The sequence below is a fragment of the Charadrius vociferus genome, unplaced genomic scaffold (assembly GCF_000708025.1).
Source record: "Charadrius vociferus isolate BGI_N301 unplaced genomic scaffold, ASM70802v2 scaffold1040, whole genome shotgun sequence".
NCBI classification, from domain to species: domain Eukaryota; kingdom Metazoa; phylum Chordata; class Aves; order Charadriiformes; family Charadriidae; genus Charadrius; species Charadrius vociferus.
Window position 1 is genome coordinate 382,809 of NW_009646616.1, and position 21,163 is coordinate 403,971.

Sequence of the window (21,163 nt, forward strand, 5' to 3'; positions counted from 1 at the left end):
TACAAGAGCAAATAACCTCTTCTCTTTTGGTTTTCTCAGAAGCGTTCTGTTCTTCCCCTCCACTCCAACCGCAGATGTGGCAATCGTGGTATACACAGACGGGCGTACTTCTGAAAGCACGCAGCTGCCTTTTTCATCCTGTGTAGGAACGCAATTGTTGGGCGCGCGCGAGAGCTGCTTGTACCCTCCGCGCTATAATGCTGTCAAGCGGCAAGTGAATTCCTTCAGCTGGAGTTTTCACTTCTTGGCAAGCACTGGTGATTAAGCTGTTGTTTGGAGAGATTTTTATTTCATTTCACAGAGCAATTGCTCTGTTGAACCAGCTCTTTAGGTTTGTATGATATATGTCACTCTCCTGCTGTAGATCTTAAATGCCTCCTATTAACCCTGGAGGTGGCCACCCCACAGTCATTTTGAATATACCTTCACTGAGACATTAAATAAAATGCAGAAGATTCAGCGAGGCACTTAAACTCTTCCTCAGCTTTGCACATTTGTTCAAGTGCTCTTCTGAACAGGGTAATTTGCTGAATCAGGACTGAATTGTCCCAATCCTTTTAGCCTTAAGAGGGAACGTCCACATGGGCACAGGGTCAGACGGTGTGTGTTTCCAGATGGATGGAGACCCAAGCATGGTCACAGACACACCTCACACCCATCTTGGCACCTAAATATTTCAAAGCCATTTTAGCCTTAGACATGTCCCACATTTTCTATTATAATATCTTTGGATTTCTGCAAAACCTTCCAGATAAAGAAGTGTACAAAGCCTGCCATGCAGTAACGCTCTAAAAGACCTGAGAGTTCAGCCCTTTGGCAAACAGGCCCTGTGACCCTCCAAAATCCAGAAAGAAAGCACGAACAAATGGATATCAGCCAAGGCAGAATTTAGACTTGTATAAGATTGTTGTAGACAGCTCATCATCCCACACAGACTCCATCAGTGGTACAGATTCCTCTGTTTACCACGTGCTTTTCTCTCACGGGGGCCAGCAGAGCAGATCAGCTAGGCAGAGAAAACTTGTGCTGCTTGTTCGGTGATCTCCAAGGGATTTTTCAGTTGAACTACAAGCCTGCTGATGAACAAACCAATTTATTATACTGGTATATTATATATATTTGACAAGGTCTCATTAGTAGCAAATACGTTACTCCAAAGCCTGGTGTGAGGCTTCTGTCTGGGGCAATGGGAGATGAGAGGTCCAGTCCACCTTCTGGCTCGAGAGCAAGATGCTCGGGACAGTCTGGGCATGGAGCTCAAGGGAGGGTTTGGAGGCACAGAGAAGTTTGGTTATTTTTATGCCACTAGGTTTCTTCCTGGATGCAGGGCACAAGTGGTAGGTGATCCTGTTTCTACAAGAATTTTTGAAGCTTGGGAAAGATGCTGAGGACTAGATGACTGTCACACACAAGCAATAATGATAATCTGAATGAGGGAACATTGAGATAAAAAGATTAGTTTTTCTACACAACAAGAATCCTCTCTGCCACTCAAGCAAAACACATTCTGTAACAACATAATGGGATGAAACAGGCTTAAAAACAGCAGGAAACATGGGTGAAATCCACACCTCTAACCAGCTGGAAGAAGGTCTATGCATCAACCCATTCAAGGCCTCAAGAGGTATAAATGGGACATGGGCAACGTACAACAAGGCCAAGTGCAGGGTCCTGCTCCTGGGTCGGGGCAATCCCTGGCACCAGTATAGGCTGAGGGATGAAGGGATGGAGAGCAGCCCTGCCAAGAAGAACTTGGGGGTACTGGGGGGGAGAAAAGCTGGACATGAGCCAGCAACGTGCGCTGGCAGCCCAGCAAGCCCCCAGCATCCCAGGCTGCATCCCCAGCAGCGTGGCCAGCAGGGCGAGGGGGGATTGTGCCCCTCTGCTGCGCTCTGCTCTGGGGAGACCCCCCTGCAGTGCTGCCTCCAGCTCGGGGGGTCCCAACAGCAGAAGGACACGGAGCTGTTGGAGTGGGGCCAGAGGAGGCCCCGGAGATGCTGGGAGGGCTGGAGCCCCTCTGCTGGGAGGACAGGCTGGGAGAGTTGGGGGGGGGTCAGCCTAGAGAAGAGAAGGCTCCGGGGAGACCTCAGAGCCCCTTCCAGTACTTAAAAAGGGCAACAGGAAAGATGAGGACAAACTTTTGAGCAGGGCCTGTTGCCATAGGACAAGGGTTTTAAACTAAAAGATGGTACTTTTATACTAGATATAAGGAAGAATTTTTTACACTGGGGGTGGTGAAACACTGGCCCAGGTTGCCCAGAGAGGTGGTACTTGCCCCATATCTGGAAACATTCCAGGCCAGGCTGGACTGGGCTCTGAGCAACCTGATCTAGCTGAGGATGTCCCTGCTCATAGCAGGGGGGTTGGACTAGGTGGCCTTCAAAGGTCCCTTCCCATCCAAACCATTCTATGATTCTACGGTCCTGCACTCAAAGCTACTGCCAGGCTCTTGGCTGCCTGCTCCTGGTCCTGCCATTGCTGCCCAACTTTCCTCTAAGTGATTGGTGACACCGAAACACAAGAAATCAACACTCACCCCACAGCAGCAGCGAGACGGTGGGAGTTACCTATCACTTTTGTGTGCACACAGAAGATGGCTGATTCCTATTAGGAGATTAAAGTCACCCTAACTCAATAGTGAATGCAATTTCACACTAACAACATTAGGCTATCTTCCTTCTTTATGAAACCCCAGGGAGAAGGAGAGCACAATTAAATCCATGCAGCACCTCAGCACAGCGCAGGAGCACAGCGCCCACCTCCATCGCGAGCGCACAACTCCAGCACGTTACACACGCGCCGATGGCTCCGTAAGGCAGCGCCGGGTCCCAGGCATCTCCCTCGGCACTCAGCGCATTTCCGAGAGCAAACACACAGTGACAAGGAAAGTTCAGCACTGGTGAACATCAGGTCCCAAGGGTCATCTCGCCCCAAGACGGGGCAAAGGGAAATTTCACACTATATGTGTAACCCAGCTGTTAGGCAGAGGCTGTGTGCTCTTGGCTCCGAGATGCTCTGAACAGCTAACAGTCAGAACAGGCTCTTTGTTACGGACAAGACTGCGGTGGCACATTTCTTCACACACCTCTAAACATTGTTTGCTTTATCATTGTAAATTTTTTTTCCCCCCATCTGTTTGCTCCTCCCTTCCCGCAGTGCGCTGCATTATGAGGTCTCCAACAGGGCGACGTCCACCTCTTCGGAGACCCGGGTAAATCTCGAGGCCCTGGCCGCATGTTGTGTACCCAGAGAGCATGTCAGCTCATGCAACGCAATATCGGAGTGCCTAAGTGCAAGCAGAACTCCCTTGTTTTCACGCTGCTCTCGTCCCGCTGTTAATGCCAAGGGTGGCATCAGTCCCCTGGTCTGTTGTGCTGGTACTGCTCTCTTCCAGCCCCGGATCCTGACACCCCACACATGCCTGGAGCAAAGCCTGCACCTCGGACACAGCGGAGAATGCAGTGTAAAAGAAAGAGACCGTATCAGAAACGTGTCGTGCAATTCAGAGTGGCAAAACTAAACCTTGCCTTGTGCTTATTCTTCCTGGTAACATAACGTAAGGAAAGCACTGCATCCAATTTTTTCCCTCCTTTTCCTGTCTGCTCAAGCCTTTGCTGGCTAAGCAGTTTTGGTCCTCAATATGTTAATTCCGAACAAAGAGAGCTGATACGCGCACACAGAGTAATCACAAAAACCATCATAAACTCCCTCAGCCACAAACTCGCAGGCTGCAAGCTCCAGGACACACAGCTCTGGAGTATTGCGTCCAGCTCTGGAGCCCCCAGCATAAGAAGGACACGGACCTGGTGGAGCGGGGCCAGAGGAGGCCACAAAGATGATCCGAGGGCTGGAGCACCTCTTCTATGAGGACAGGCTGGGAGAGTTGGGGGGGTTCAGCCTGGAGAAGAGAAGGTGCAAAAGGGAAGACCTCAGAGCCCCTTCCAGTGCCTAAAGGGGCTCCGGGAGAGCTGGGGAGGGACTTTTTACAAGGACATGGTGTGATAGGATGAGGGGGAATGGCTTCAAACTGGAAGAGGGCAGGTTTAGATTAAACATTAGGAAGAAGTTTTTCCCTGTGAGGGTGGTGATCCCCTGGGGCAGGTTGCCCCGAGAAGCTGTGGCTGCCCCATCCCTGGAGGTGTTCAAGGCCAGGTTGGACGGGGCTTGGAGCAACCTGGGCTGGGGGGAGGTGTCCCTGCCCAGGGCAGGGGGGGGGAATGAGATTGTCTTCAAGGTCTCTTCCCACCTAAACGATTCTATGATTCTATGAAATATCATTACAAACAAAACCTCATTTATTCTCCCCCATCTCAGTATCTAGAAATTATGGATTTGTGCTTTAGTGGACTGGCTTGAGGTCTCTTCAACGGACAGCAGACAACAGCACACAGATGTAATAGGAGAGAAGAGCAATTTCAAAGCCACCTTTACAGAGTCCCACAGGCTTTGCTATTGCATCTACTGCTATACCCAAGTAGGCGTGAGAGTCACATATTAGGAAAGCCAAACGCATAACCTCACAGGAAACCACAACCATGAGCACAGGGCCAGCAAAAAGCCACTTAAGTCACCTTTAAGCCTTAACTGGCAGGTTTAAGAGATACTTGAAAGTATGGGGGCTCTTGAGCCCAAGACGAATCTCTCAAGAAGGCAGCAAGCTAGGAGGAACCTTAACCCAAGTCTCTTAGCCGAGGGGATGCTGCTTTATTTTATTTATTTCCCTTCTGCTTTCTGTTGCCCATTCACCCCCACCCTTCTTCCACCTTCCTGGAGGGTTTTGCACAAGAAACCATCTCATGGTCCAGGCAGCCAGTGCTAATCACATCCAAAGTCCTCCTGAGGAACATTGCCTTTGACTCTTCATCTCACAATTGTGACAGATGAAGTACAAGTGTCAATGATTTGATCTTTGTAGATAAATGCCCCCAGAAAAGCATACGCAAGGTCTCCAAACAACTGGGTCAAACAGATTTTCTTCACCCCTTATAAACCCCAACACATCCACCATCCCACCAACAAAACCATCTCTGGGTTGGGCTGGAAATGGAACAACAATTACATCCCAGCCTTCCATTTCTGTATCTTTATGGGAATCAAGAAACTCAAAAATACAAAGGGGAATGCAAAATACCAAGTGAATCATAAGCTATTCTAAATTCAGTGAAGGTAAAGTTCTAGTTGGGATCCAATTTAGGGTAGACTTAGATTTTATTTGAACTGTTCATTCCTACTTACGAGCATATTAGGTTAGGCCCAGTCCACAATCTTGAAATACCCACCGGACACTAATATTTGTCAGTAGAAAACAGAAAGAACGGGAAAATCTCTTGCCATTAAGATCAAAAGAGAGTGAGTGTACACTTTGACATTTCTCCTTTCCTGCAAGGAGTCCCTACTTTGCAAAGCAAATTCCACCATGTAGCTTTGAACTCCTGTAGAGAAAAGATAAAAGGTGAAAATCCAGCTCTTTGAAAGTCAACATCAAGACTTCTGCCAACTTCAGACGAATCAGGTTTGACCCATGCTTTTCTGTAGGAGAACTGGGACCAGAAACCACACTCCTCAGCTCCTTGGAAGCTCATCATGCACCTTCATTGCAAAGCTATGGCTACACCTCACGGAGGGGTACACACTAGCCAGGTCCAACAGTGCTGGACCACAGCAAAGAGCTCAAAAACCTTTATCCACTCAGTAGAGAATGGAAGGCATTGCACTCCAGGCTAACCACAGCTATTGTGCTAGGTGTACCCTACCTATCTCATTGAGGGTTACCAGTGTGTCTCTTCTCTGGTTACAGGCTCTGTAATGACTGCTTCTACTTAGCATAGTAAAAGAATTGTTTTAATTGGGGGATTCAGGGGCAGGCACAACACTTTTCAGGCTTTTCTCACTTTGCAAAACAAGGTGAGCTTCCCATTGGAATCAGGATTGAAGGCAGGAGAGTGTTTCATTGTGGACAAGAGGGTTCTTGCATGGGAAAAACTGAGAATTACTGCTACAGAAAAGGAAAACGGGAGTTTTACTATTATCTCTTTTAAATGTTTTACACCTCCAAACACCCTATATTAGCAATACGCAATAGATGAATCACTGTCATTCACAAACACTAACCATGTAAACAAGATGATCTGAAATACCATTGTTTAATTTGAAAACTAGATCTGGAGGAAGATCAGGACTCGGATCCCAGGGCACCACAGTTTCTCTTCCTGAGCATCTGCATTATTTCGTCCCACCTCTGTATCTATCCCCAGTACTCAGCCTCGGTTTTCTTTACCTTTACCTCTGCACCTTACTTTGCCAAGAACTTGGAGGCCATCGCTGGAAATGTTCTCCTCCCTCGGCAATGCTAACATCCTCAAGCTCCAGAAGCCACTGGTTATTGTCAGCCAGGCATGCTTAAAGCCTGAGAACAAGTGCAGCGTGCTAATACTTAGTATATTAAAATACTTCATGGGAACCAATGAATAAATTTACATAACAGTCCCAAGAGATATGCTGATCACCAGTCACCACTTACCTCAGTGGTACTCCTTCGGGTACAAGCAGAGCGGACGCAGCAGCCCTTGCTGTCTCACATCACCCCCAACCCCGGCGCGATGCTGCGGGTGAACACAACTCACTGCACAAAGCCCCTGACCTGAGCAACAGCGCCCGGGGCAGAGCCCACGTCAGCACCTCCACACCAGGACGCACAACGGTTGCATCTGCCCGGGGATGGTTTCCATTGCTGAGAGGCACAACTCCTGCTGCTGGACCAGCCTGGGACTAAATTAGTCCCAGTTGCAGAAAAAGCAGTCAGGTGTGCTCCTCTAGGGCAGGTTGTACTCGAGCAGCATTGCTGCCCGCAGTGAGCTGATGCTCTAGGTAGGTTTTTCCCTAATTTCACGGTACAGAAGATGCTCTGCTCGTACTTCAGGGATCTCTGATCTGTCTGCACTGGATTAGACTGAAAAACTCTTCACAGCACCTGACTGTGACACTGAGTCCTCCCCCACTGAGGAAAACAGTTTAGTTACTCTGTTTTAATGCATTCCCAGACCACGTTGAAACCTTGAATTAGCAGGAGGTAAGCACGCTCCATTTGCTGGAGAAAAGGTTCTTCCCTGTCCTCAGGACACAGCAACTTTCCTGTTGCTCACCTGTTGCTCCTTGGACCGTTTTGGGTAGAAGCAGACCACAGCTGACAGATCTGCAGCTCACAGAAGCGCTGGTTCGGAGCAATTGCTGTAACCGTCTTGTGCTGCTGATGCAGGAAGGAGTTTTCCCCAGCTTATTCTTAAAGCATTTCACCCGATTGATGAGTCAGTCTTTTTGCTTCAAGCATAAATCACCTCCCAGATAAAGCCTTGCTAGAAAGCTTTCATTGGCCCTAATTAAAATGAAACTCTGTGAAAGGATAAACCGTGGATCAGCAAGGAAAAAATGAGCTGAGATTTGTGAACTTGCATTCTCCCTGCCCTCCTAATTCCTCAATTTATCACAGGAGGAGGAGTGAATATTTGCAAGGTAGACTACTTGCTGCAAAGCCTTTGATGCTCTTTTTCTCTAAGTCTGTAGGAAGGCCGCATCTGGACCACATATAAAGTCATCTCAGTCCTTTGGAAATGACTGAATAACCCTTTCACAACAAACCTCTCGCTTTGGAAAGACCAGAGCCAAACCGTCAAACTCAAGCCTAAACTCCCTCTTCCCTCAACATCGCTTTACACCAAACTCTTCAGCTTGCCTGATGCCACCACACACCAACTTTTCAGTCTCAAAGCTGCTTTCAGGTCAGAGCAAACTCTCTCCCCATGGGTAAATTCAGGCTGAACTGGTAAAGCAGGTCTCGCCCTGCGGCTGACCCGCAGCTGTCAAATTAAAAAGCCTAACTCTTCTGAACACCCCGCAACAAATGGAATAGCAGGAAAAGAGGAGCGATAACAACGCCCTGTTGATGCGGGGCAATCAATCAGTCACCATTTTCCAGAAAGAACCAAACCGCCCATTGAGGAAGCAGTCCCTGACCTCAATGTCCCCGCAATGGGTCTGGGTCCCAGTCCGCCGGGCAGCAAAGGGATTGCAGCCCTAAGACCAGTCCACACGTGAGGCTGCCAGCGTGAACAGCAAGGAGGGAGAGGGCTTGCACAAGGAAGGCAATATTCCTGCCCCAACCAAACCCAACACGTGGCAGCGGGCAGACAAAGGGAGGAGGGATGGAAGGGCTCTGCGAAGCCCGAGGAACAGCAGCTTTCCCCACTTTCTAGTTAGTCAGTGGGAGAAAAAGCACCAGCCTTTTTCCTTACTAATTCATAATCACAGTTTACATAGACCCCGTCCTGCCTCTTGTGGTCCCACAGCCTTTTGCAAATCTTAATTAAGCAAAACATTGAAAGTAGGTTCGCAGCTCAGCTCTGATGTGTGTCCTGCACCAGGGGAACGCCGGTTCCCTTGAGGAGACCAGAGGCCGGGCTTGGCAGGGAGACGAGTTCCACCATTACAAAGTTTTCCTGGCTAAAACCATTCTCCTCAGCAGTGGAGAACCCAAATGGTCAATCAAATCTCCATGAACAACCCCTGATGCTCACCCGTTGTCTGAGCCTAAATACTCCCTGGCTTACTCCCAGCTCACTCCCCGGCCTCCACAACGCAAGGAGAAGGACCCTGACACATCTTCGCTTACCCCACTGTTCAAACTCTGGATGCAAGAGGCAACATCTTCCAGCTTCTTCCCACACCAACCCAGTATGGGTCCAGCAGGGATCCAGCTGCTTCAGGCAGCATTAAGGTGCAGTTGCTGAACTGACTGGTGCTGGATGGACAAACCAGTTGCATCGCTGTTAACGCTGCACCATCAGACAGCTCCATCCACAAACACCGCCCGTGCTGGGTTTTCAGTCATTGCTGCAGCACGGTTTGGGCTTTTGTCTCACTTTAAAATTTGATGAACTTAGAGTAGGCATAGAAGAAACCAAGACGAAAGCCAAGCGGCCAGAAATCAGCAGATGACTGAAGCTGTGAAAAAGTGAAGGGCTGCACTGAGTGGATCTTCTCCACCCACATCTTTTCTCAGCTACTAACCTGCAAAAGCACAGTCAGCCCCGCAGCCAGCAGAGCCACACAGGGAGGGGGTGACACAGCACACGGGGCCGGGCCAAGGGAGAGGGGGAAGAGGTGGCTGCTGGCACCAGTTACATGGACACCGTCTGCCGAGTGGTGCTGTGGCACACAACACACCACTCGCCTTTCACCCAGCAGAATCACAGCATCCCAGACTGGTGAGGGCTGGAAGGGCCCTCTGGAGCTCCCCCATCCCACCCCCCGCCAGAGCAGGGGCACCTCCAGCAGTGGCACAGGACGGCGTCCAGGCGGGTTTGGGATGGCTCCAGAGGGGGAGACTCCCCCACCTCTCTGGGCATCTGTGCCACTGCTCTGCCGCCCTCACAGCAGAGAAGGCCCTGCTCAGGGGGAGATGGAACTGCCGAACGACACGATTTGAAGGATTGATCAGCATTGATAAGATCCCCCTCAGTCTTCTCTTCTCCAGACTGAACAGCCCCACGTCCCTCAGCCTTTCCTCAGAAGAGAGCAGACCCTCATATCTGTCAGAGACATGAACCCACCAGGCACTAAAACCTCAGCTGGGGTCTCAGACAAGGCTTGACATTATACAACTATTCAGCTGCATCTCATCCAGGCATCTCTTTCCAATTAGATTAATGGGTACCTAGAATGATACTATAATAGTTTTCAAAGCAACCCCCAAAATCAATACCCCAATAGTAAGCTCTAGTTTTTTGCATGTGGTACAAAAGGCAGTTTGGGAGAAGATGATCTAATACACCACGTATTGATTAATCAATTCCATCCAGGATGCTAATGGGCTTTTCTTACAACAATTGGCACTAGAAGGAAGGAGGGGGATTGCTGAATGAGAATGGGAGAAACTGGTAGTGTGATGGAGTTTCAGGGTGAGGGGAGGGCATGCAGTGGGGAAATGGGCCCTTCTAGAGACCGCTGTAAGCAGACAGAGACTGGGAAGAAATGGAGGAACTGAGCAATGAGCGGAGAAGGTAATAAATCAGATATATTGACTTCAAACACAGCAGAATTGTACCTTGCAATTTGCTGTGGTTGATATTAATAATACTCTCCTGTTGCTACAGAAACCCTCACAGGAGGGTCTGCAAAAGAGCTCAGCATGGGTCTAGAGTCTATAATGAAGTAGATTGAACACTCTGTAGTCCTACCAGCCAGTGAAATGGACTGGAGGTATTATTAATGCCTACCTTAGTTATTTTTCCACATTGGCACTTCTGGCTAGGATAGCGTGGGGTAATTCAGATCATGCATGCACAGCTTAGGGACTGTCCTTCCTTCTACAGTCAACAGAAAGAAGCATCATCACCACTCGCTCTCTCCTTCCTGCCCCTGTACTTGATAAAGTCCTTTACTACCCCAGAAAACGGAAGTACAGAACAGCTGGACCATCCTTCAGACCCAAACCACAGCACTTTACACCCACCGCAGAAACATGTGAAGATCTAAGCAATTCACAAAGCTGGGGAGAACAGGTCTGCAAGAGATACACAGGTCCCTTAGAGTTCCCGAATCACAGCTGTCACACTGAGCGAGGAAATACGGCAAAGATGCTGGAAACCAGCTGAAGGGCCCCATTCCCAGCCTGCCAGCAAGGGTTAGGCGCTTGCCTCTCAAGACAGGACACCTCGAAAGGGTTAGAGACACAAAACAAGAGCATTATACTGCCTGAAAGACAGCGGAATTATTCAGTTGTTGCTAACTGGGTGAGGTTGCCCTACTCTTTGTAAAATTGGAAAGACTAAAACTGACCAAGAGGTTTAGACCTCTTGTCTGAGTGGCTACAACAGCCACGGTCCTGGCTGGCAGGAGGCACAGGCAGTGAAGACCCGAGCAAGGGAATTCAGACTGGTGTAGCTTCTCCACAGCCAGAGTCATGCCAGGCGTGGAGGTGACTCGTAGGGCTTTGTAAAGTTGTATTCCATTTGACAAAACTACTACTGGATCTCAGTGCTAACATCCAGCTGATGCTGCTCACTGATGCAGCGTACAAGTTTGGTCACGAAGGCAAGAGAGGAAACCTCTGCGCACAAAATATTAACAAGTCACTGGTTTTGCCCCCCTCTATTGTGCAATTTCGTAACCGATTTTCTATGGGACATCATAAGAACATGCTCCGACTCACCCGCCCATCCCTACAGCAGAGCCCATCAACATCTTGGAGTGACGCGCACGTGGCAACACCACACTGACACAAGACATCATGCCGCAGGTAAGCAAGTCTGCAGCCTCAAACCACCACAGGCCACAACAGTGGTTCAAAGGCTCTTACAGGACCTGCAGAACAACCCTCAAGAAAATAGGAACAACCCTCCTGAAAATCAGGTCAAGGTTGCTAATCAATAGGGGAAAAACGCACAAATTACCTTTTTTTTCCAGAGCAACCTTTTCCAAGCTAACACAATGAATAACAGCACCCCAGGGAGTCCTACAGCCCCACCAGCGGACTCACATTGTAGAGGATGTCGGTCCATCCCTCCATGGTGATGCACTGGAAGACGGTGAGCACAGCAAAGAGGATGTTGTCGAAGTTGGTGATGCCATAGTTGGGCCCTTGCCAGTACTCCCTGCAGGTGGTCCCACTCTCACACTGCCTGGCAGGAGGCTCCTCTCCGCACGGAAAATCTCCCACCTCATCGCCTGCAGAGAAGAACGGGAGGGAGAAAAGTTACCGGCAGATGCCAGTCAAAAAGCTGCTGCATCCTCCCTGCACCACTGCATGAGCGTAATTTGCATTTTAGGCTTTCTTCTGCCACTATAGGCATGTAAAAAACATTATGCCCGTGTAATCATTTATATACTGCTGTGTTATAAGAGACGGTTTAGTGGCAGGGTAGGGCAGAGCCATCCCTGAAGTGGGAATAATTTATAGTTTGCCCCAGTGTTCAGCCGTGTCATATATGAGAAATGCCATGAAAAAAACAGTGCGCTAAAAGGAAGGGTTTGGGAACGGTGCATACTTCAAACTCTGTGAGCCAACGGTACACCCTCACACAGCATCGCTAAGTGCTAAATATCAGCACTAGAACAGTAAAGTGAAAAAAACCAAAAGGGCAGGTTCTTCACCAGAGGCTTCACCAGAGCTTCTTGTGGATAGCCCCAAAATTGTCCAGGTACAGATGTTAGGCCACAGCTGCATGAGGAGCCCCTGCCTTCGTCACAAGGCACAGCAGCCTGTGGGGTGGCCCAAGAGCTCCAGCCCCTCTGTAAGCTTCCCACTTCTGCCCCACAGGGCAGTGCTGCGGCGCGGGGGTACCGTGGCAGGGAAAGCACCCAGCTGGCACCTTGTCCACAGCAGGGATGGAGTTTCTCCTCCAAGTTTCATTTCAGACCCAGAGAAGGCAAAGGAGGATGAGTCTGTCATGGTTAAGGACCACAAGGGACAGCCAGAAGGGTGGCCAGCATCTCCCAGGGTCAGCTGGGAAAGTCTGAAGCGTTGCAGCCCTCCAGAGACATTGTGAGCACCAACACAGAGCACTTTGGAAAACTAAGGTGCTGGGGTTTCAAAGTAAATAAATATACTAAGTAATATTTCTATTTACACAGAGATGCAATTCGGGAAATATTAAAGTGACACGTTATGGTAATGGAGCAGCAAACTGCACAAAATCAAATTCACCAGGGGGAAAACAAGATCAGCACTAACAATAATTAGGAATAATCATTCCATAGAGCAAAGCCTGCAGGAGGAAAACAAGATTGTCACTGTGGCTCCAGGAGATAGATATATATATATGTGTGTATGTGGCGCATTTTCCTGTTGACTCAACACCTTAAAGCAGGGCAGCTCTCCCCAGCTCCCATATGGGTCACCACAGGCTTTCACAAGAGCTCAGCGAGACAAGCCTGCAAAAAGAAAATACCAAATCTGGCTCTCGCAGACCATTCGTGAGCGTGCCTTAAAAGAGAATCCAGTTTTATCTCTCTTCAGCCTTTTGTTGCCAGGTAATGCTCCAAAAATGCAATGCACATCTACTACGGCGGCTTAGGTTGGGGTTTTTTTGTTAAAATAAGATACCAGAAGTGATCACTGCTCCCACAGCTGGGGAAGACAGAGAAAAGGGGAGCCTCAAGGAAAAAATGGGAAACAAATGTGATGCCCTCCTCTCCTGGAGCAGCTTCAGGGCACTCGGGCTGGGTCAGCTGCAGAGGACAACTGCTTAAAAATACTCCTGTGTCAGCAGAACGGGACAGCACGGAGGGGGCAGGGAGAGGCAAACAAGTCAGACAATCACTGGAGCACACGTTGCCATTAATTTTTACCCGTTTTTCATTAAAATAAAGAAATGTTTCCACTAGCTCTGAACAGTCTGTCAGGCTGAGCGGCGAAGGCCTCGATAACCCTTTTGCCGTATTTTGGTCCCCAGCACCTCCCTGCGCTGCAGTTTATTACTGACCTCCCCCCAGGGCTACAGCGACAAATGCTGTTGACACCTCCACGATACGCCGAAGTTACAGCCGGTACCTTTCCGTACTGTACTGTACTGTACTGTACCACCGGTACAGCCGGTGGCTCCCGATTCCAGGAAAAATCCCAGGAGTTTGCTCACTTTGGGGATTAGGAAGAGAAAAAAGCACGAGCGACTCCTCCTCCTCCTCCTCCAATTTGCTGCCCTCTGACAGAGGCATCTCTTTAATGAGGTTCACATTTCCACACTCAAGCCAGCCTTTGGAGCCCGTGGTATCAGGTCCGGGCTTGTTAATGCACCTCTTTCGGAGATGATGAGCACTTAGGTTTTAAAAGGCTCAGCTGATGGCTTTGCGGGATGCTCTGCTGCTCCGCTCACCAGGGACCGCAGCGCCAGGAAACCTCACCGCTCTCCGCCTTTCCAGAAACACCATCGCGCCATTTCCCGCCGAGCAGGCGGAATCGATCCCCATAATTCATCCCCCGACAGGCTCGTTAGCCCTTGAGAAAAGCAAGGGCCGGCGCCTTCCCACACCACGGATTCGGGGGGAGGTGAGCCCGGCCACGCCACGTCCTCCCACCGAGATGCCAGGTGCTGCGATGCAGAGATACGCAACGCACACAAGGGGGTTTTCGGCCGCGTTCCCAATTCCTCGCTGGGAGCCACCCAGCAAGCAAGAGTCACTTACACAGGACGTTACACATGACAAAAATCTGTTCTCGGTCCCCAAGCCTGGCAGAGAGATCTCGGTCATCACTGATGGCAGAGACTTCTCTGCGGAGAACGTAAACAGCTTTGGGTTTTGTTTTTCCCTTTTATGTTAACTAGTCTCTGGGGGGAGGACAAATAAAATAATAATAATAATAAAAAAGAAATCACTCTTTTCTTTAGCCCAGTGGCTAAGGGCAGCCCATTGGCAGGGAGCCTCAGCGCTCAGCCTGCGGCCACTACCCGCCCACAAAGGATGCAAAAAAATCCCCCCCCCTTGGCTGCAATTTAACAGACCTGAAAACACTCCTAGAAAATGCAAACCTGCTCACGATCGCTTTCTCTCTGCCATCTCGCCAAGAACGCTTCTGCTTCCTACACACCTACACTGTCACTCTCGTTGTTATGCCTCTGTAATTGCCGCAGCAGCCCCAGAGACCTGGCGGTGGGCTGACACCCCTTCTGCTTGGTGTGAACACGCACCCCCCTGCTAAAAGATTCTCCTCCGCTACAAATCCAGTCCAAAAAAATCATTTCTCCCAGGAATCGCCGTGCTTCGCTCACCAGTCACAACACCTGACTGTCCTTCACAAGCCCTGTTATGTTTTTCTAGCATCACGTCGGAACACAAGAAAACAATTTCACCCTGCTTTTGCAAAGCTCTGTGTAAACGGACTATATTAAACTGTTTCCCTGTTGTTGTTAGAAAGCGCTGTGAAGGATGCCCAGAGATTTGGCAGGGATGTTGTTTTATTACCATTTGAATGCGTATAAATAAATCAATATTAAGAACTATTAGTGATAATCACTGAAAATACAAGACTGTGTTTTAAAGACAGTCAATTGTACCTCAAATTGCAATCTTTTGGAGACAAGAACAATATTTTCATCTGTGGATGGCCCAGAGAACCAACACATATTAGCACCGCGATAAGGGAATATTAAAAAATTGCCCCCTTTTTTTTTTTTAATAGGACTGAGTTCTGAGGCACGGACAAGCAGCTGGCTTTGACATGGCAGCCGGTCCCAGCCGAGGGGCTCTGGGCATTACTCCTCTCCATCTCCATCTTGTGGGGTTTCTCACTCATTCACAGGCAGACCCATCATTTACTCTGCAGTGCCCAATTTCCCTTCTCAGTTTGAAGGGCTTCTTTTATCCTTTCTCCATCAAAGGGCTCCTTGCCTTCCATCTATTGGCCTTTCTTATGTTTTTTTGGTTGCTCCCAGTCTTTCCAGTCTTACTATTCACACCGAAGTTTTCTCACACCCATACAACTTGGCCCAGAAACCTTGCAAGGAAATTCAACATTCAGTAGCTGTTCATAGAGCTAAACCCAATGAAAATGTAAACAGAGACCAATGAATCAGAAAAATAACCCCAAAAAAAAAAACCCAAACCCAAACCCCACTCTTCAACAAGCTGGAACAACAGGAATTTGGTTCTGTATTTCTACTGTGAAAATATTCTCCCATGGGAGGAGGCCCTGAGAATCTTGTGTAGACCGGAGTGACCCACTACCATCAGGAGTGCCGTGGTGGTGTAACAGAGAGAGGAGAATCTGTCCCAATGTCTGCAGGGTGAGCACAAGAGGCTGTTAACTCTTAATGTAGGTGGGTAAAGAGGGAGAGAATGCAATAAATGTAGACAATGAAAAGGAAAAGCAACATAAGAGCAGGACAGAAAGCATCCTGGTGAGATGAAGGGGACTAGAAGCATCGTGATCATACGCTGGGAGGGAAGCAAAGCCCAAAGCTCACCTGTCTCATTAGAGAAGCAGGTTTTATGAAACTTCCCCATGTAAAACTCCAGCCCGATGATGGCAAACATCACGATAGCGAAGAAGAGGAGCAGCCCGATCTGAAGCAAAGGCACCATTGCCTTCATGATGGACTTGAGGACAACCTGCAAGCCTGTGGGGAACAAAGGAAAAACATGTAATCAGTGAGGGAAGGAAAACAGAGGGGGGAGGAAGGTAGGAGAGAGGGGTTGCCTAAGGGCAAGTTTGGGATTGGCAATGCCAAGCAATGCTGCTTTTCCCAGGGTGCTCTAAAAAAGATGCTACAGCCGTAATGCACTCAAGATATGAGAGAGACAATCAGGAGAGTCATCTTTTTCTGACCCCTTTTCTTCAGATCACTGATTCAAAGGTATCTTAAGCTTCAGAGATACAAAAAGGACTTTTCCTGAAGGCAGCATGGATGCAGCAGTGGAGCTGGGCACTGCTCCGGTCCCAGGGAGGGCAGGGAGTGCTGAGCTGCACAGGAGCTGCCTCTCCCTCCGTGACACACAGAATAGCCGCGATGCTGCTGTGACTCTCACACCCCGCTTCTGGAGAAACAAAACTCTGCTTCCAGCACTATCCATCCACCCCTTTTTCACTGGCACTAAACTCATTTTCAATTAAAACCAGGGGAGATAAGGCGAGAGAGGTTGGAGAGATGGAGATGTCAGATAACGTCATACAGACACACAGAACAAAACAACTTCAGCGATAAGCACCAGCTGAAAGCCACCTTGGTGGCCTGCCCTAAGGTATGGAGAATGAAGGATCGGCATTGTCTTGTCACCTTGTGCAGCATTACTGAGGTCAACACGGGTGCGTGCCGAAAAAAGAAAAAGCATGAAGATCTGTTGGACGGGAAAAATACTGAAAGTGTAGAAGAAAAGCACACACCATGCTCGTGTACGAATGCACCTCAAGGTTGTACTTTTACTACAGGAAAAAAAATAATGCAGCACACAGCTTTCACAGCATCACTTAAAAACATGACAGCATGTCATGCTGTGGGGAAAAAATATTGGCCTGGTCCAGGACACATCACCAGGTGGGAAAGCACATCCTCCTGGGGGGAACCTGTGACCCACACCAGGACACCCTTGAGGGGCCGCCTTGCTTCTCTGACATCCTTACACTGCCACTACCACAACACCGGATTGTCTTGCACAGGCAAGAAGTCCATGAAGAAACAGCCAGCGACATCTCCTTGTGAGAGATCCTGTTAACAAATGACACCTTTGCCGAGCCCAGCCAAGGACTCTCCTGCCTGGGAATTCAGGTTCAAGCCCTGTCTGTAAAAGGATGCCGATTTCAGCAAATTTTAGTGCTGTTATGGCAAAGCATAAGCCCTTGCTGCATTTCTGCACCCGGGGAGGTGGCAGAGCTGATGCCTTGACACACCGCCCGGGAGGAGAGGGGCTGCCTGGCTGCTGAGGGCTGAACGTGGAGAAGAGCAGAGGGTCCCACAGAGCAGCGGTTCTCTTTCACTGGTTCTTGCTGGAGGGAAAAAAAAAAAAAATCTCTGTTCCACATTCAGAAATGAAATACACTCCTGACAGCGATCCCCCGCTAACGGGCAGAGGAGCTGGTGAAGAGCGACAAATAAAAAGGCAGTAAGCAACAGCGTGGGGACTTTGATGGTTTCAGGGCAGCAGTAAGGCATGATGCAGCTCCTCACTGGAGCATTCAGACCATTCACGCTAGCGTGAAAATATATCAATTTGCCCATTGAGGAAGCAAGACCAAGTCCTATGCGCTCTTTCACTTTGATATTTTTCCCTTATTGAAGGGGTAAAATCCCCAGCGCAGGATGCTCAGCTGGTACAAACCAGCAGAAGAGCCAAGCCCAGGGCTGGGGGCCTGAAAGCTGAAAAATTTGGGTTTCAGGTCTTCACACCCCAGAGAATCAATTAACTCCCAAAGGCAAAGGAGTCCTTGGCGAAATCCCTGCCGCTCACCCACAAATTTGGGAGCGCAGTGCTGAAATCAGCTGGCTATACACAAAATGGGATGACAGAAAATCAGAACTTAGCAAGGGCGGGAGCCACAGACCGTGAAGAAGCAGGAGGAAAAAAAAAAATATATATATATCTATTGCTCAGGACAGCATGTAACACCCCAAAAGCTCTAGAGCACCTTTGGCTGTGAAGATGACATTATCATGACACTCACTTGGGATTCCTGACACAAGCTTCAGGGGTCGTAACACTCGGACAGCTCGCAGGGTCCGCAGGTCAAAATCAGTCCCAGCAGTTGCTAGAATCCTAATTGTAAAAGGGGACAGAGGGAGAAGAAAAAAAAAAAAAAAAAAAAGAAAAAAAAAAAGAGATTAAAATGACAAAAAAAAATTCCAAAGCATGGATATACATTGTGTAAAAGCAGCAAATATGCAAGCTGCTTTGAACTTTATACCTGTGATCACATTGCAAATTCTGTCCACAGAAAACCATCAGTTGCCACAATCCTCCAGAGCTGCTGAGCCTTGCTCGGGCTATCAGAAAATCCGCAATATCTGCCTGCTTATGAGGGCACCTACTCATAGCGAGCAGGCCTGGCTCTGGCCATTAACGAGCAGCACCCCGTGCTTATAGGAAAGCATACACCATTTTTCAGAAGGAGACAAGTTATGCTAGAAATTACCTGCCAGAGCTTTTCCCTATAATAAATTCAGAAATCCCTCAAGTACCGATGTCTGGTGTTTCCTAATATCTGAAGCCATTTCTAGTTATACAGTTTACTCTGTCTGCGCAAGATTAATTTTTGTTAAGAGCATCTTATTTGAGGAGAACATCCAGAGAGCAGGGTGCAAGTGTTTCCTCTGATACGCTGCAGTAACTCTGATAAGAAATACAGCCCCCGAACCAGAATGATTCTTAAAAATTTAAGTGCTTTTCACAGAAAATGAAACGGCTTCCCTGTTTTAGGGCGCAGCAAGGGAAGAAATATTGCCACAGTGTCCACAAGCCCCAACGATGCAATGTCCTGAAGCGAGGACCCTGCGAGGCACACTGCCCCACATGGCACAACTGTGTTCGTTCATTACCGCAGCACTTCCTATGATGTTTCATCAAAAAAATATTCTTGATTTGAGACAGGGCTCCCCTAACACAAGCCAACCGCACAGTTCAGAGCAAAAACTCTCTCACCAGCTCCCCATCGACCCCACCATTTAAAGTGATCATAAGCCATTGCCATCAGTTTTTGCCACGTTTGTCCCCAGGCTGTTCTACCACGGTGGAAGTGGCTGAGCAACCACCCGTGGGGTCTACGAGCCCCCAACCGCCTGGGACCAAATGTACAAGATGCCACCACTTTGTTAACCACAAATGCTGCAAGCGCTGCCCGTGGGGACCCAACCTCCACCATAACGTGACGCTTCGCCAACCCTTCCCCAAGCAAGAGGGACCTGCAAACCTGGCTGAAAAGTGGGACTCCGAGCTGCCAGGCAGAGCTGGAGGGAGACTGCCAGACCCGGGCAGGGACTCCCAGGCAGTGCCCTGGGGGCCGAGCACCCAGACACAGCAAATGGAGATGCTCTGAGAGGTGCAGAGCACCCACAGTGTGCGCCCGCGGTTTATCTGCGCCTGCCCAGGAGCCCTTTGTTGGGGTTCCTGCTAACAGGCTGCTAAGAGTTCAGCAAAGTGGCCAGCTACCGTCAAAAAAACAAAAAAAAATTACAAGAAAAAGCAGAGATTTGCCAAAACGAGACATATAGTTTTACAATGTAATATGTATGATGCAGGACGGCAGGCAAACTCGGCAGCGGAGGACATGGCTGTGTGGGGAGCGCTCACGGCACAGCTATGCCCACATATAAACCTTGTCCTTGACTTACTGACTGACTTAGCACTGCTGCCAAGCACGGGCCAGGGAAGAGCAGGATCAGCATTGCTGCGCAGAAAGGGCCAGACTCCATCAGCAGGAGGTGCTGGAGATCAGGAAAAAAGCACGCTGAGATGTTGGATGGCAAGAGAGGCAGCAGCAAGCCAGGACCTGAGGAGCAGAGCATCTATTCTATAGGACACCTGTTCCTACATTTTCACCACCAAAAAATTCACATTACATCAGCCCCATCGATGCAGTTTGAGCATAAGCAACAGGAGACAATTTAAACCAAGAACCATCACCTGCAGAGACTTCTAATTTAATCTTCTGCACCCATGCCAATGATTTCATTCCTCTTCTCCCTTCCCTCCATCCTCACAGCTTAATTGCTCACTTATAAAACTCTGCAGCCTGGGAACAGCACACATTTTGAGTCAAAAGATAATCTTGAACATCCACCTTGGATGTTGCTACTAACGACACAATTAGTCTCCAGTGAGCAAAGATGTATTTGCGCTGTCATCAGGCAGAGCCCTGGTTCGTGGTACAAGCTGAGAGGAGGGGTGCTTGATACACTCAGCGTTTTGTTTCTAAATTCAAAGAGAAAATGGGAGCGAATAGGGGACACCATCAATTAGTCCCACAGTGCCAGTAAACATCCCGGTGGCTGGAGGTCTTTGTTCCAGTCCTGTCTTCCGAATAGGCTTGATGCTAAAACCAGTCTGCTCAAACTACAGCAGCAGTCAAAACCCCCCATCACTCATTAATTCCCACATCCCAGCCTACCCTACATGGGGAACCCTACAGCCCACCATTGCCCATGGCTGGAGCGCTGGGCTGTGGGTCCTATCAAATACTAGTCTATTGATGCAAACCACCCATGCCCGTACAGCTGAGCTGCCACCGCTACATCTGCCCATGAATCAAAAAAAAACGCTCTTGAGAATCCATACAACCGCAGCCAGATTTTTCCTGGAGAGGAAAAAAAAGTACAGCTGCATCCTAAACAAAGCCACTTGTGGTAGAAGAAACAGAAGACCGAGGGGGATGAGGTGGTAGCTCTAGGTTTAAAAATTCACATTTGAGCCTTGCAGGTAAATGATGCAGGTGGTGAGAAAACCCAGGTGGGCATCCATTGCGTTTCCTGCGCTGGCCGAAGCAGGGAGCGCCGGCTACCAAAACCCAGGTGGGCATCCATCGTGTTTCCTGCACTGGCCGAAGCAGGGAGCGCCGGCTGCCGAAACCCAGGTGGGTATCCATCACCTTTCCTGCACTGGCCAAAGCAGGGAGCGCCGGCTGCCGAAACCCAGGTGGGCATCCATCACCTTTCCTGCACTGTCCGAAGCCGGAAGCGCCGGCTGG

The 21,163-nt window shown here is 49.1% G+C and overlaps 1 protein-coding gene across 1 annotated transcript in view; it reads right to left on the bottom strand.

The window, feature by feature from the left end:
• Positions 1-21,163, bottom strand: part of CACNA1B (calcium channel, voltage-dependent, N type, alpha 1B subunit) — a 424,961-nt gene that overhangs the window by 300,495 nt on the left and 103,303 nt on the right. Inside the window, 3 exon segments of the mRNA XM_009888006.1 lie at positions 11,534-11,721; positions 15,957-16,109; positions 18,149-18,240. Coding sequence (XP_009886308.1) covers positions 11,534-11,721; positions 15,957-16,109; positions 18,149-18,240 — 433 coding nt within the window.